This window comes from Ips typographus, linkage group LG15 (genome assembly GCF_016097725.1).
Source record: "Ips typographus isolate SLU linkage group LG15, UJ_Ityp_2.0, whole genome shotgun sequence".
NCBI lineage: Eukaryota > Metazoa > Arthropoda > Insecta > Coleoptera > Curculionidae > Ips > Ips typographus.
This window is the reverse complement of record NC_138436.1, coordinates 7213268-7230628: the sequence shown is the minus strand read 5'-3', so window position 1 is coordinate 7230628 and position 17361 is coordinate 7213268. Positions and strand designations below refer to the sequence as shown.

The window sequence follows — 17361 nt, the reverse complement described above, 5'->3', positions numbered from 1 at the left end:
CCAGACTTTCTACGAGGAGATTGTAACTCGTTTTGGTTGTCCAAAGACCGTGCTGTCCGACAATGGCACCCAATTTACCGGCCAACCGTTTAAACAGTTGCTTGAGGAGTTAGGAATAGCTCACCGTTTTACTCCGCCGTATACGCCTCAAGCTAATCCTGTTGAGCGTACTAACAAGACGCTCAAGACCATGATTGCGCAATTCTGCGAGAATGATCACCGCAAGTGGGATGTCTTTCTGCCGGAATTAGTGTTTGCCATCAACACATCACAACACGACTCTACCGGGTTCACGCCCGCGTACCTGAATTTTGGCCGTGAGTTAGAGCCCCCAAAGGCTCTGTATCGTTTTGCTAGGCCGGAAACCGACCGTACCGAACCGTACGTGGAGCCCCAGTTCTCCGATATTGAGGGACATAATAGCCGCCTCAAACAGCTTTGTGATATTTATGAGCTGGTCCGTCTAATTCGAGCGTTCACCACTCAGAGCCGCCACTACAATCTCCGGCGACGCGAATGAAGATGTCACCTGGGAGATCAAGTTTTCCGCAGGGAAAATCCTCTGTCCTCCGCTGTCCGAGGTTTTGCCTCAAAACTAGCGCCTAAATACTCAGGGCCGTATACCGTTGTCAAAGTTGTTTCTCCCGTGGTCTATGATCTTAAAGATCGTACCGGTAAAACCCTGCGACATGTTCACATCAAGGACCTCAAGATGGCTCATGTCGGTGCCTCTCTTGATTCTGGTTTAGGGGTTGGGCGATCGTAAGTAAGACGGGTCAACTGTAACCGCGGAAACCACGTTTCTTCTTCAACCATGATAGTAGATTTTGGTACCTTGACCGACAGAACCCTGTCTGCTTTAGATGACCGGAGAAACCAACCGAATTCCCAAGTCCCGCCAAAGATTGCCGGGTGAACCCCCCCATGGTGTGCCTCCTGAGGCGGTACCGTCCGTCAAGCAAACCCGTTTCCTAACCGCCGCCGCTGCCAAAACCCGAATGGCTCGAATCAAGCGGGAGGCACAAGCCCTACGGGCTCCGTTACGGAAAGCTGTATTGCCCTCCAGCTCAGATCACACTCTGGCAACGTCTCGGCCCTCCATTTGCATAATTTCCGATATCCGTTTGCGGCCGCCTTTCCGGGGGTCCTTAAATACTACAGCCGATAACGAAAATTTGCGGCGTTTGCAGTGGGCGGTTGAACACGCGGAAGAGATCTTTCCCGAACCGGCCCGCCCAGTTAACGAAGTCCCATCCACGGGATCCGCTTGTTCCGTAATTCCAACCGCTGACGAGCCGTCGGTGGTTGCGGAGGTTGTGGACTGGACAAAGGTGGCGGATGAAGTCGCCGCCACGCCCAACCCAGAGATGTGGTCGGCAGCGTTGGTAGCCCAGCTGCGAATGCTGCGCCCGCCACATGTTCCCGGGACCCGCAGATTTCGGCGACATCTGCGGACCAGCACCGGCCAGCGCATACACATCAACGTGCCGTAGCTCGAGAAAGTAAAGGTGTTACCGCCCGGGATTGGGCTGCTTTATGTTCCTCTCTTTTCCCTCATCCCCGGGTCCGAACTTAATGAAACACAGAATTTACGTTTCCGTGCCGTTTGCGTTTTTTTTTTTGAGGTCTAGTGCAGGAATATTTTTTTTTTTTTTTACCGTTTTGTTGTTCTTTCAGACAGTTTGGAATGTTTACTAGTTTTGTTTTTAAATCTTGTCCGTTAGGGATGTCCCTCTCGCCAGTGTTGGAATTGTCCACTGAGGATCATTGTTTGGAGCTGATGTTGGCAATGGACGAAGACGTGACCGCTGAGGTGAGGGCGCCGCCCTCTCCGGTTACACTAAAAGTGCCGCTGGTCTGGAAGATCGCCCCATCAACCTCTGCCGACCGAGCGCGGCGGCTGGTACCAGCAGTATGGACCGAGGAACTGAATTCCCCGGCCGCGTCCGACTCCGCCCCGTACGTACCTCCGGCGGAGATACCTCTATTCCTGCCTGTTAAAAAGGGGTTGTGTTGGAGGTGCGGGAGCGAAGGCCATCACCGGGCCAACTGCTCGCGTCCGCCGATTCTGTTCTGTTCGAGGTGTGGACACCGGGACCGCCTTACCAAGAATTGCCCCTGCACGCCGTGGTTCCCGGAAGAAGGGATTGTGCTAACAGCCCCCGAGAGGCACGCGTCCGCTCGTCGGTACGTATCTCGTGGTACGCAGTGTTCGCAAGCACTGAAGGAGATAACTCTGAAGGACGTTGTTTTTTCTTTAAATGAGGCCTGGCAAAATGTGGGCATTGGCTTAATAACAAAATCTTGGAGTAAAATACTGCTACCGACTGGGATATCAGAAGAAGATATTGGTGATAGTGATGAAGAAGACGACATCCCGCTAGCTCGGTTAATCAGACAAATTAGAGAGACAGAACTCACAGAAATTCAAAATGACATGGAAGACATTAGGGACTTGAGTAAGAAACTTGACCAGAGTTTAACGAATGAAGAGATTGAAACTTGGGTAGTGAATGATAAGGCAGTTAGCGACGAATTAGCTGAAGCTGATATAATTGAAGAAATTGATGAAGATTCCGATGACAGTTCCGACCATTGTATTTCCGAAATTCCCTCTTAAGTGAAAGATGCTGATGCAGTGTCAGCTTTTAATACGTGTATTGCTTGGGCAACACAAAAAAAGCTTCCTGAACATCAAATCGTCTTCTTGCAGGAGTTAGGAGTTCAAACCCAAGATGCAGCGTTTAAAAATAAGAAACAGACACAAATTACAAATTTTTTCACGGTTTCAGAAAAAAACTAATGCTTTTTTTGGTTGAATTTTAGTTTTTTTAATTGTTAAAATAATACATATGTACATTTTATGTCCCAGGTGAGATGTTATATGTAATGACATCCAAGAGACGTTTGCTGGATATCAAGTATCGGACCAAATTCGATACAGCCCAAACAGGACGTCCCTGGAACGTATAATTTTGACAAATGTAAGATGAATTATTTTACGGTTATAAGACGTCCTGAAGATATCACCAAACCTTTAAGTTTTAAATCAGAATTTTCCAGACGTAAATGCTCGTGTAAATGGTAGTAGTTTTGAGAAATTGAGATATAACGCCACGTCGAAAAGTTTTTTAATTTCGATTGATTTTAATACTGATATTTCATCGTATTTGTATAATACTGTTACGGTCTGGGCCTACTATGCTCGATACTTCTTAACGAGCGCTCGCCTCGGGATGAAACCGATGCGCCGCAATATCTGGCCGGGCGCGTATTAAAGTAGGCCACAGTTAGGAAGCGGCATACCTGGAAGATTCTTGAATGATCAAGGCAACCCGCGAAGCGTTTCGCGGTCATTCTAGAACGTGGTTTGCGAATATAAAAGACGCGGTCTCGACCGCAGTAGTAGTGAATTTGGGAACGCGGTAAAGTTAAATAGTGGAATAATTGTGGAATTGTAGTAGCTGTGTTAATTATTGTACGGAGTGTTTTGAAGTGTAAATAAAGTTATTAATTGTTGAGTTAAATTGACTTTGTGTGAACCCACGGGAAAATCGTAACAATTGGTGTCAGAAGTGCGATCAGACGTTAGTGCGACGTGAATTGGAACTAAACTTCGGGTTAAAGACTTGTATTCAGAACCGGACTAGAGATTTTCGGAACAGTGGTGTGTTAAATTTATTTTATGCCAATAACAAGACGTCAAAGTGCAAACATGGAGGCCCAACTTGCAGCTATTATGGCAATGCTTGGAAAACAAGAAGAGATTCGACAACAAGAGAAGGAAGAACAAGAAAGGATTCGACAACCAGACAAGGAAGAACAAGAAAGGATTCGACAAGAACAAGAAAGGATTCGACAACAAGAGAAGGAAGAACAAGAAAGGATTCGACAACAAGACAAGGAAGAACAAGAAAGGATTCGACAACAAGAGAAGGAAGAACAAGAAAGGATTCGACAACAAGAGAAGGAAGAACAAGAAAGGATTCGACAACAACAAGAAAGAATGCTACAACAAGATATAGAAATGCGTCAAGAAGATAGAGAGCGGCAAGAAAAACGTAACGTAGAAATATTGAACGGTCTAGCGGGGACCAAAACAGAAATCCAAGAGTATGTATCCCATAGTCTCAAAAAGATGGAGTATGACGTTCAGGTAAAATTAGACGATGTTCGGGAGGACATTAATAAAATTCAGAACGATGTTCGGGAGGACATTAATAAAATCCAGAATGATGTCGAGATAAAGTTACGTGACTTAGAGCAGAAAATTGACAGCAGAGGAGCCAGCTCTACAGTGATCACCGGAAACGGGCTCAACAAGATCAAGCCTCCCACATACGACGGTCAAACTTCATGGGCAACGTACCAACTCCAATTTGAGGCCGCTGCAAATGCAAATAGATGGAGTAACGAGGAAAAGGCTGTAGCACTGGTGGTGGCATTACGAGGACCTGCATTGGAGCTGTTACAGACTCTGCCTATCGCCCAACAAAGCAACTATGACGCATTAGTAGCTGCATTAGAACGACGTTATGGGGATCAGCATAGGAAAGGAGTGTACCAAACACAATTAAAGGCAAGACTGCAGAAAACTGGTGAAAATTTACAAGAGTTTGAGGCCGAAATTCGTCGCCTTGTGCATCTGGCTTACCCAGCCGTCCCGGATGAAATCCAAGAAGAACTTGTGGCACAGTGTTTTGTAGATGGGATTCGAGATCCGGAGGTAAAGAAAATGCTGAAGATGTTCAAAGGGACCAACAGCAGCGAATTACTGATTCGAGCGCTGGAAGTTGAAGCTGCGTGCAACAACTTAAAGCCAAAAATCAGGGCCGTGACTATTCAAGAGGAGAGAGAACCGCCAGCCGATCATGTTGCTACATCAATAGATAAAATTGAATCAATGGTCGGCCAAATAGTGCAACAAGTGGCAGCATTAGGAAATGGTCTTTCCACACAGTTAAGGATACCGTCCCGCTCTCCAACGAGGGACGTACAACCATCCAGAAGGGACCAGGAAAACTCCCACTAGTCAACATTACGGGGCGAATGTTGACTAGCGAAAACAAAGCCCCCAGAATTATCTCCATCAGAAGCCTGGGTAGATCAATGGGAAGCCTGAACGTAGATGGAAAGGTGGATGCGATGAACGTTACTTTTACTTTGGATACCGGTGCAGCAGTATCTTTGATCCGGTCAAACCTTGTGGATAAAAGTCAAGTTAAGCCTTTACGCAGAAGTATCGGCTAAAGTTTTAGGAGAAATAACAGTCAAGATTTGCCTTGGAAGGATTACGTTTTACCACACTGTGCTAGTAGCAGATATTGAAGATGAATTTATTCTGGGAATGGACCTGATTCGTCAACATGGATTTTCTTTTAATCCCGAGCAAAATATCCTAAGGTTTGGAAGTGAAGAGTTCATCCTGTCAACCAGTCACCGCTGTGAGTCACCCATTAATGTTTTGGCATCTCAGACAGTAAAAATAAGCGGCAATTCCGAGCAAATAATTATTGGACAATTGGAGCAGAATTCTGGGAGCTGTGTTGGACTTGTACGAAACCCGGACCGACCAGGAAGATGCCTCATTGGGAAATCACTTGTAAATGGAGGAAGTGAAGTCCCAATAAGAGTTGCAAACATTTTTTCAGACGACGTAAAAATCAACAAAGGCGAAATTATTGCGGTATTCGAGCCTGTAGTCAAAATAACCAATTGCGATGGGTTACCAGAACAGGAGGAGCAGTTGGGGGAAAACAAGCTCTTAAATGAACTTGAAAAGACCTGGAAACATCTGTCAACACCACAACTGAAGAAGGCTCGGAAACTGATTTTGGACCATGGTAGCATATTTGGAACACCGAACAATATGGGAAAAACTACCATTGTAAAACACCGAATTAACATCGGCAATGCACAACCGATTCGACAACCACCTAGGAGACTACCAATAGCCAAACAACAGAAAGTGCAAGAATTAGTGGACAGGATGCTTGACGACGGAGTTATAGAAGAATCCTGCAGCCCTTGGTCATCACCTGTTGTTCTGGTCACTAAGAAAGATGGATCAAGCAGATTTTGTGTAGATTACCGAAAACTGAATGACGTGACCAAAAAGGACAGCTATCCACTTCCCCGTATCGACGATACACTGACGACTTTGGCAGGATCCTGTTGGTTTTCCACTTTAGATTTGAAGAGTGGGTACTGGCAAGTTGGCATTGAGGAGCAAGATAAGGAGAAGACTGCTTTTTCTGCTGGAAATGGGCTGTACCAATTCAATGTGATGCCCTTCGGACTTTGTAATGCTCCTGCTACGTTTGAAAGACTAATGGAAATTGTGCTTCGTGGCCTTAACTGGAAGACTTGCTTGGTTTATCTGGACGATATCATGGTGATGGGAAAAACTTTTGAAGAACATCTGGACAACTTGCAAGAAGTATTTGCTAGAATAGGTGGTGCCCATCTTCGATTGAACGCCAAAAAGTGTTGGTTCTTCCAAAAGCAAGTCGAATTCCTTGGGCATGTGGTGTCGGTCGACGGAATCCAGACGGACGACAAGAAGATCCAAGCAATTAGAGAATGGCCAGTACCAAAGGATAAACACGAACTCAGAAGCTTTCTAGGACTTGCCACCTACTACAGACGGTTTGTGGAAGGATTTGCCAACATCGCAGCTCCGCTACATCAACTTACTGAGGACAAAACACGCTACTGTTGGAATACCCAATGTGATCAGGCGTTCAGAAGGTTAAAGGCATCACTTTGCTCCAGTCCCATCCTCAGTTATCCACAACCAAAAGGAAAGTTCATTTTAGACACAGATGCCAGTAATTCTGGTATTGGAGCTGTATTGTCTCAAATCCAAAACGGAGAAGAACATGTTATAGAATACTTCAGTAGGAAACTTACCAAAGCAGAACGGAACTACTGTGTAACGAGAAAAGAGCTACTGGCAATAGTAAAATCAGTCGATCACTTTCACAAGTACTTGTACGAACAGGAATTTTTGATAAGGACTGACCATGCGGCACTCAAGTGGCTCCTCGGAATGAAACAACCGGAAGGACAAGTAGCAAGATGGCTTGAAAAACTCCAGCAATATAATTTCAACATCAAGCATCGACCCGGAAAGCTGCATAATAACGCAGATGCTCTATCAAGAAGACCTTGCGCCGAAGAATGCAAACATTGCCAGAAAGCGGAACAACGTGAAGGAGTTGTGTCCATCAGAATGGTTCAGCTGAAGACCGATGATGAATGGAGTCCCGATGAGATTAGGAAGGATCAACTAGAAGACAGCGACATAGGCCCATTGTTGTTGAGAAAGGAACAAAGCGAGCCAAGACCAACATGGCAAGAAATCTCTAGCAAAGGCCTGACGTTCAAAGCACTTTGGGCTCAGTGGGACTCGCTTGTGGTTGAAGGCGGCTTGCTAAAAAGAGCTTGGGAGAGTGCCGATGGAAAAGAGATAAGGAAGCAGCTGGTAGTTCCCAGAGGAAGGGTCGACCACGTACTGGAGGAAATGCACAATGGAAAGACTGGTGCTCATTTGGGAGTAAATAAGACTTTGGACAAAATCCGGCAACGCTTTTACTGGGTGAACTACTGCCAAGACGTGAAATCATGGTGTCGACAATGTTCCATTTGTGCAGCTAGCCACGGACCACAGACGAGATCCCGGGGACCTATGAAGCAGTACAACGTAGGATTGCCGTTCGAACGTTTAGCCATAGACGTTGCTGGGCCTTTTCCTGAGACCAACAGAGGCAACAAGTACATTCTTGTTGCCATGGATTACTTTAGCAAATGGCCTGAGGTGTTTGCGATTCCAAATCAAGAAGCCAGCACAGTCGCTGATATTCTCGTCGAAAATGTCTTCAGTAGATTTGGTGTGCCGTTGGAGTTACACTCTGATCAAGGACGAAACTTTGAGTCCAAGCTCTTTCAGAGGCTCTGTGACCTGCTAGGCATTAGGAAGACCCGAACAACGCCGCTTCATCCTCAGTCGGATGGCATGGTCGAGAGATTTAATAAGACCATAGAGCAACATCTCTCAAAGGTTGTTGATCAGCATCAGAAAGATTGGGACCAGCATATTCCGCTCTTCTTGATGGCTTATAGAGCAGCAGTCCACAACTCAACGGGACAGTCACCATCTAAAGTTCTGTTTGGTCGAGAACTGCGACTTCCATGTGATGTGGTGTTCGGATCTCCAACAGGCCAAAGCACGAACATTGAGAACTACGTTGACGAGTTGCAAGACAGATTACTGAACATCCATGATCTGGTCAGGGAAAGTTTGAATCTAGCTAGCGACAAGATGAAAGCTCGTTATGATCTGAGGGCCAATTCGGGAGGGTTCCAGAAGGATGATAAAGTTTGGTTGTTTAACCCTCAGAGGAAGAAAGGCAAATCACCGAAATTAACACCTGTTTGGGAGGGACCTTACAATGTGGTAAAAAGGTTAAACGACGTCGTGTAGAGTCCAACGCAGCCCCAAAGGCAAGATGAAAATTGTCCATCTGGACAGACTCAAGAAATACCAGGGATTAGATGAAGCGGATCGGGACGATCAGCTTTAAGAGGGGGGCAGTGTTACGGTCTGGGCCTACTATGCTCGATACTTCTTAACGAGCGCTCGCCTCGGGATGAAACCGATGCGCCGCAATATCTGGCCGGGCGCGTATTAAAGTAGGCCACAGTTAGGAAGCGCTACCTGGAAAATTCTTGAATGGTCAAGGCAACCCGCGAAGCGTTTCGCGGTCATTCTAGAACGTGGTTTGCGAATATAAAAGACGCGGTGTCAACCGTAGTAGTAGTGAATTTGGGAACGCGGTAAAGTTTAAATAGCGGAGTAATTGTGGAATTGTAGTAGTGTTTTTTTAGTAGCTGTGTTAATTATTGTACGGAGTGTTTTGAAGTGTAAATAAATTTATTAATCGTTGAGTTAAATTGACTTTGTGTGAACCCACGGGAAAATCGTAACAATATATATCGGATATATATCATTTTTAATCTTTTTATACTACTAGCTATAAAAAAATCTAAAAAACTAAAAAAATTGTTTTGTTTTATGCTTACTTAAGCTATATTTTGTTTTAACACAAATCCTTTTATAATAACTTATATTATTTCTATACAAAAAAAATAAACTTTTTATTATGCAACCCTGAAAACTATCTATTTCTCGACTGATTCATTGTTGAGAAAATGTACCTTTTCCGTGCATCTTGAACAGTAACAGCTTTACTGATCTCAGACAAATTAGAAAACCAAACTTTGTCATCGTTCAGTAAAGCTTACTTAATATTCTTGATACTTAATATAATAATTTTTTGATGCTTTGAATAACTGAAACCGGTTTTTATTCAATTAATATAAATATCGAATATATCGGATATATATCAAGCTGTAAATATCAAGATATATATCCTCTGAACCCTGATTAAAATTTAATTTAATTTTTTAATTTGGAGGTATAAACCGAGCATTACATGTAATTAAAATCAAATTAATTTTTTTTATTTAAAAGTATAAACTGAGCAGTGGTGTGCAAATGCCCACTTTCTTTGATTTTGACCAGGGCAGTGGTCAAAACTGGTTAAAACCAAAATAAAAAATGTATTCCTAGAATAAAAAATTAAAAAATATATAAATTAGGTGTAGAAAAATGTAACAAACTGATTTCTGTATATAGAATGTTAAATTTAAAAATAAAACAAGATAAAAATTTTGAAAGGTAGGAATGTAGGTATAATAGGCAGGTTTATAATTTGTTGGCTTTTTGTTGCTTAAATGTTTCTTTTTGTTTCAAATAATTTCTATTTTATTTTGAGGACAAATGTTTGTATATTTTGAGGTAAAACATTTCTTAAAAAATAATTAAAACACTTTGACATATATACAGGGTCCGGCAACCAAACTTGCTGATTTGAACAGGGCGCCATGGAGGGAGTGGGTGTAAGACATGGGTGGGGATAGGCTTACAAGCAGGTGTCGGTTGGGAAGTTTTTTTGATATTAGCTTCAGTAGCGAAAATGCATTGGCCGAAGGAGCAACGTGCGTTTGTCGTAGAGGCCTACTTCTCCAACGGTCACTCGATCATCGCCGCGCAGCGTGCATTTCGGGCACACTTCAATATTCCCCCCCGAGGTGTCGTTCCTGGACGAGAATCGATTATTTCACCTTATTATACCTTGAGGAGAACTGGCAATGTTCAGAAAAAAAGAATAGGGTTACCAAGGCCGGTAAGAACACCACAGAACATCGAGGCAGTAAGACAGTCAGTTTTACGATCTCCTCGGCGCTCGGCAAATAAGCATGCAGCTGCTCTTCGACTTTCGGATCGTTCGGTAAGGCGAATTCTGCATGATGACCTCCATTTTCATCCATACAAATTGGCTGTAGTGCAAAAACTTTTCGTACGAGATTTTCTTCCTCGACGAAATGCTTGTGAAGCGTTGAATGAAAACTTACCTTCCGATGCACTTGTGTTCTTCAGTGATGAGGCACATTTTCATTTGTCTGGGTGCGTGAATAAACAAAATATGCGCTATTGGAATAATAAGAATCCGAGAGAACTTCACGAGAAACCTCTTCATAGTGAACGTGTTTCTGTGTGGTGCGCCTTGTCGCGAGAAAGGATCATTGGTCCTTATTTCTTTGAGGAGAACGAGCGTGCGGTTACTGTGAATTCTGAGCGATATGTCAATATGATAGAGAACTTTTTTCTGCCTACTCTGGGAGAAATTGACATTAGAATATGGTTTCAGCAAGATGGAGCTACAGCACACAGCGCGGAATGCAATGCGTGTTTTACGAGAAAACTTCCCAGGCCGTCTGATCTCCTTAAGAGGCGATCTGACGTGGCCAGCACGCTCGCCTGATTTAACCCCCTGTGACTTCTTTTTATGGGGCTATCTGAAAAGCATTGTCTACACTGATCGTCCAAGGACCATACCCCAATTAAAGGAAAATATTCGTCGAACAATAGCTGGCATACCCGTCGCTATGTTAGAAAAAGTATATCAGAACTTTGTAAATCGATTAACTCAGTGTATTGACAATGACGGGCGTCATTTGCCCGATATTATTTTCAAAACCAAATAATATTTAATTTCCCATTTTGTATAAATTTGATAAAAAATAGTTAAAACGATATCTATTTTCTTTTTTGTTTTATTCACCTTTCAAATCAGCAAGTTTGGTTGCCGGACCCTGTATTTTTTTAATTTTGAACTTTTTGGTTTTGAGCACTAAAGTTTCCAAAACAAATTTGACCAGGGCAGTTTTAACCGGGTTAAAACCAATGGTTTAAACCATGCTGTCCAAAACTTGCCAACCCTGAAACCGGGCAAAATACTTTTCAAGTTATGTTAAATTAGATAGCATAGATGTGTTTATGACTTTGGACATATTCTAACCTACCAAAAAACAAAGTGTTAGTGTACAATGATGATTATTGTGTTAAAGGTAAAATGAAAACTGTATTGCTTTTTATTTTTGTTAATGTTACTATCATTAAGCTGGATTCATAGTTCTAGTTCCGCAAGCAGAAGTAATCAGTAAGCTGCAGTAAAAATAAATAATATACTTGTAACACTACACACTAATTCATATAGCAAATTCGACTGGCGGCACTAGTGCGCACTATTCTGCACTGAAAGCACACTCGCCCGGTGCTGGTTGTTTGACTGACAAAGTTCTGCACTGGTTTTGAAAATATTTATGTTCGTCTCGGAAATGCACCAATTTAGTGCGGTCTGTGAGAATTCGGCTGGATTGCATTCGGTGCGGTGTTTTAGCACTTAGTGCAAAATTTTAGAACTGTGCTGCTAGTATAGTTCTAGTTCAGTTCTGGCTAGAGAAACAAACAAATAAATATAAATGGTGTCAACGGCTTTACTTGCAGATTTTTTATTAAACACGTCATCTAGCAGCGAGAGTGATTCCTCGGATGAAGAGTGGTTAGCTTGCTTGGGACAATTTGATAAATTAGACCAACCTAACTTTAACAATTACGTGGAGGTTGTGAAGGCCTATTCTAATGATCAGGTAAATGTGGGTGCGATTTTGTGATCTGATATTGGTACCTACCCCATTTATAATACCTGCCTACCTACTTTAAATGCTATTTAATCATTTAACATCCGTTATTATATATTTTGACCTATAAAAACTTATTTTATGTGACTGTATCCTCCTATATCAGGTAAGTAAAAGTAAATGACTCTCAGATTTAAAGACAAGAAGTAATAGTTTTTATCAAGATATTACAGAGATTGCAAGATTAGTAAATCTGTGTTAATAAGATTTATGAATTTGCATTTCTAGTAGGTGACTAATATAAATATTATTTATTCAATAAATTTAAATTTTTAGTTTAAAAAGCACTTTCTAGTGACCCATGGTACTTTTGAAAAATTATCTGCTAAATATGGAGAATCACAAATATACAAATCAACAATAGGTCATGGAGGTTCTCCAACTATAAGCCCAGCAACCTCCATGATCATTTTTAGGTTTGCTGGGAACAAGTGTGCGCTTAGGGATGTAGCTGACCGTTTTGGAATAGCTGCATCTAGCGGTCATTCCATATGCACTCGAATTATGTTGTTTCTTTATGACCTGGCCCCAAATGTAATAAAATTTCCTGAAACACCAGAAGAAAAAATTAAAATCTCTGAAGAACTTTTTAAGGTAAACTAATTACCTAATTTGCTATTTATGTTACTTGGGACTACATTGAAGACTGAATTTGGGCTTGTTTGTGGTCAAAATCTGTCTAATTGTTTTCTTAATTATCTCTCAAAATCGATCAAGATCAACTCTGATGATGTTCTAAGGTGCAAAATGAATGAAATTTTTATTTTTGTTATTTTTTAGATTGCAGCCTTTCCTGGAGTTTTAGGCTGCATAGATGGAACCTACATACCGGTTCATTGTCCGACAGGCAAAATTAAATCGACTTATGTGAATCGACATGACTATATGTGATGCCAATAAAAGATTTTTGGATGTATTTACAGGCACTCCTAGCAAAATCCACGATGCCAGGGTATTTTCAATGTCATTCATTTCCCAAAAACTGCCAGGTTTATGTGGAGATGAGTATCATCTTTTGGGGGACTCTGCCTACCCTTTAAGGCAATATTTGATTACCCCTTACAGAGACTACGGCACTTTGACCGAACAACAGATAAAATTCAATAAACGATTTAGTGCTACTAGGGTTAAAATAGAGAATTCTTTTGCATTGCTAAAACAACGTTGGCGCCAGTTAACCAATTTAGACTTCTTTGAGGTGGATAGGCTGATCAATTTTATTATTGCCTGTTGTGTTTTACACAATTTATGTATTAGCGACAGTGACGAATGGCACATCTCCGATGATACTACAATAAATGCTGATGATGTGACTGAAGAAGTGGAAAGTAATTTAAGCTTCCGTCGTTTGGGAGAAGAAAAAAGAAACAACATAGTTGAAATGTTAAACTAAATAAATTTGAATGAGTTCCACTTAAGACCTTTTCAAAACGTGTTTCATACCAATTTTTTTCTAATTTTGACCAAATAGTGGTGAAAACTATCTTTTCTAGTTATTTAACACAAATATTCACTTTCAAACCACCTTGTATAAACTGCTCCTTTCTACGGAAATGCATTAAAACAAATAAATGTTTTGAACTTTTCATAACTAGTTGCAAAAGTAATACTTTTTCCCGATCTGATACAATATTTAAGAACCGTATTTCTTCCATTTTTCTATGATACCCACTTATAATTTTCTTTGTTTTTTTTTATTATTTATTTATTGGCAGTATTAGTACTTTTTAGGTTACGTTTGTAAATTTCTAGGTTACCATATCTTATCTTATGGGGTTCAATAAGATGTGATGTGAATCAATAAGATATATTTTTCCATTTATATAGAAGCGCCTGCTGAACCCAATCAACCAGATTAGGTGGAGCAAGCAATCATTAAGCATCTGCAAGCTTCTCCTCCAGAACAAAGTGCTGAAGAATTATTTTATTTGTCTATTGCTAAGCAAGTACTCTGTTTAACGCCCAGAGGGAGGTTAAATGTTCAAATGACCGTTTTAAAGGCCATTTCCAATGAAATGGAGAAAAATGATTTAGGATAGATTTATTTTTATGTATCTATTTATTTTGTGAATAAAAAAATGTTTAAATCGTAAAAATTATACTTTTTGCAGTTACATCAGTATTCTGCCGGAGCAACGATAATATAATTAAACATCTTAATGCGCTAATTCTATTCTAAAGTAAAAATTGTTTTAATTATAAAAAAAAGTCACAAAGGTGGCATGCTGCCCTCGTGTAGGAAGTTTGGTAGTTTACTCCACTGCCAAGGGACTTGCCCTGCTGTCATAAAATAGTCTTTTAAATGATTCCTCTTTGCTTTTGCTATATCAGTGGAATTTCTTGAAAAGTTGCCTGGCACAGGAATCAAACCTGTAACAAAAATAAAAACTTAAAGAAATAAATAATACAACTTGCATGTTTAAATTCAATGGCTAGGTTTTTGTTTTTGTTTTATTCCTGATTGCTAATATCACAATATTTAAATTACCTAAACATGATCTTACCGAATATTCAGTTCTGATAATTAGTAACTGAGATAACTTAATAAAATCTATAAACTTATTAAGTTAGTATTGTACAGATAATAAAAAAAATTGTAACTAACCATTAGGTGCTCCTTCATTGCGCCACTGACCAGGTCGCAAGATTCCATTCTCTTCCCTGTCAACAAGATCAGGGTGCCTATTCTAACTGCATTTCGACGTCGAAATCTCCGGTCGCCAGTCGAAAATGCGACAAAATCCCTCTGGTGGAGGACGTAGAACTAAAGTCACGACGTCATTGTTTTTCGATAGTCGAAGTTAATTTCAACTGCTCGAGACTGGTTGAAATTGTAATCTCGACGTCGAAATTGTGTCGACCGTAATTCTGTTGAAAATTTGAAGGTTAGAATTTTGAATTTTCGGGCCCTTTGTTGTTGGGTTTAGCGTACCTTTTTAACCCTTTCGGCTTTTGGTTTGGCCATGTTGTATTCGTTGTTCACGTGGTGCACCTCGAAAAGAAAACGAAAATGTCTGAAGTGAAAGTAACAGCGGCACAAAAAGAAATTATTATATGTTTTATGGAAGAACATCCAGACTTTGCGAAAAGCAAATTATTAGGTATGTAAATACTATATAAATGATTAATATATTCTCACTTTTTATTTATCAACATGTTTGCAAGTGTGTTTCATATTTTTAACATGTTTTTACCTTTTGTTGAACATGTTATTTAATAAAATGTGGACAGATTTCAATATACAAAAGTATGGAACATTATAATAACAATTCTGATTTGTTAGGTCCTGATGGAAAAAAAATTAGGGCAGCTTTGTGGGAAGTGTTGACCACAGAGTTAAACTCTGTTGGAGGACCAAAAAAAACTAGTGCCAAGTGGCAAAGAGTAAGTTTTGTTGTATTCATTTTTGATATGTTTTAAGTAACATTTTATTTAGGTCTGGATAGACTTGAAAAATAAAGTGAAGGGTAAGGCTGCAGCCATAAGAAGGAACCAACAAGCAACAGGAGGAGGTCCCCAATTCAATCAAAAGTTAACCGACTTTGAAGAGAGGATGGTTGCTTTTTTAACACAAGAAGCTGTCCATGGGCTGGAAGTCCCTGCTGGCCTGGCTTTGGATAGTGAAGAATTACCAGCAGTAACAGCCTTCACTGAGCCAGTAGCAGGACCTTCATATGAAGTAATGGCTGAGTGTTCATCAGCCATAGACTCTCATGAGGAAGATGTTGTAAGCCAAGTAAGTAGAGAAAATGAGCTTTTTTTATCTTATTTTTATGAAACAAAGTTTTATGCCTTTCTTATATTTTTATTTTTTTATCTAGGATGATGTATTGTCAGAACCACATACACCTGGTTCCTATGATGACACTTCGAATGAAGGTGCAACCACTTTTACTCGTAAGTGTATAATGTGTGTAACACCAATTAAACAAATTATACTATTTGCTGTTAATTTATAGCAAAGAAAGGGCGTAAAAGGAAGGCAACCACAAGCCAGCAGGCCTTTCAAACATTTTCTGGCCAGTCTGAGAGACTCAACACAAATATAGAGGGTGTTCTCCATAGACTGGATACACAAAATGAAATTCATCGGGAAACCAATAACCTTCTAAGGGAATTAATTGAGATTTTAAAAAATAAAACTAATTAGCTATTTCTAAAATCAGTGTATTTATTTATCAATCTTTACCTTTTATAAAATAACAAAGGTAAAGTAAAAATTTATACAAAATATCTTTGTATATATAAATGCCGGGTTTGCTGACCCAATCTTCGTAAGACATTGTCTGCAGCAGCTGCCGGAACTTGTGGAAGTACCAACCCTTGCCTTATGTCTATTTCATCCCATTGTGGATCTGGATTTGCTACCCTGTAGTGAATGGCAATGTTGTGTAGTACACAACAAGCCATTACGATTCTTGCAGCCTTTTCTGGAGAATAATGAAGGACTCTATCCTTTAGTAAGCATCTAAACCTGCCTTTGAGAAGCCCTATGCACCTTTCAACAGTACTTCTGCATGCTTTGAATGTTTGATTAAACCTTTGTTCTTGTGGAGAATTAACATTTGCAACAGGCACTAACAACCATGGTAAACAGGGATAACCAGAATCTCCTAAAAGCAATCACCAATTTTTTACAATCATTATTTTTATATGACTATGTTGTATTCATACCCATAATTTTGCTGTTGTCATTAATATTTTCAAAGTTTCCTCTCATAATCTGAGCCACAATACTGGATCTCCAGATAAAAGCGTCATGAGTGCTACCAGGCCACCTTGCTACTATGTTTAAAATTTTTAGTTCTGCATCACAAACCTACAAATCATAAACAGTTTTCAAGGTAATATGGAAATTTGTGTATTTCTTAGTACTTACGAGTTGACAATTAAGACTGTGATAGCCTTTTCTGTTAACAAAAACATGTTCATTCTCATGTGGCATGGTAATTGCCACATGAGTACCATCCACAACACCTATGATTTCAGGCATTTGGTGCTCTCTAAGAAACCTAAATAAAGCAACAATTTATGTCTCTGCTAATTGTAATATTAAAGAAATAGTTACTTGTCTCTAATGGCATTTCTTTGGTTGGCATTACTAGGAAATTTGATCCAGTTCCTCATTAACCGACGAATAATAATGTTAATCACCTCATTTATGCAACGGCTAACCATTGTTTGGCTCAAGCACGACAATATGTTGGTACCAACGCTTCTCTGGTAGCTTCCAACAGCCAAAAAATGGAATAC

The 17361-nt window shown here is 40.5% G+C and overlaps 1 protein-coding gene and 1 long non-coding RNA gene across 2 annotated transcripts in view; both read left to right on the top strand.

Moving 5' to 3' along the window:
• LOC145738457 (uncharacterized) overlaps window positions 1–17361 on the top strand; it is a 404307-nt gene that overhangs the window by 149360 nt on the left and 237586 nt on the right. The gene's annotated exons all lie outside the window — the stretch shown is intronic.
• Window positions 14822–16270, top strand: LOC145738230 (uncharacterized). The gene is made up of 5 exons (XM_081993076.1): window positions 14822–15209; window positions 15392–15492; window positions 15545–15844; window positions 15930–16005; window positions 16068–16270. The coding sequence occupies exons 1-5, from the start codon at window positions 15119–15121 to the stop codon at window positions 16256–16258; spliced, it is 759 nt and encodes a 252-aa protein (XP_081849202.1). The 5' UTR covers window positions 14822–15118; the 3' UTR covers window positions 16259–16270.

Coding starts and splice junctions, on each gene's coding strand:
- LOC145738230 (XM_081993076.1), top strand. CDS start 15,119: ATGTCTGAAGTGAAAGTAACAGCGGCACAAAAAGAAATTATTATATGT. Junction 15,845..15,929: donor AGGAAGATGTTGTAAGCCAA/GTAAGTAGAGAA, acceptor TTTTTTATCTAG/GATGATGTATTGTCAGAACC. Junction 16,006..16,067: donor AGGTGCAACCACTTTTACTC/GTAAGTGTATAA, acceptor GTTAATTTATAG/CAAAGAAAGGGCGTAAAAGG.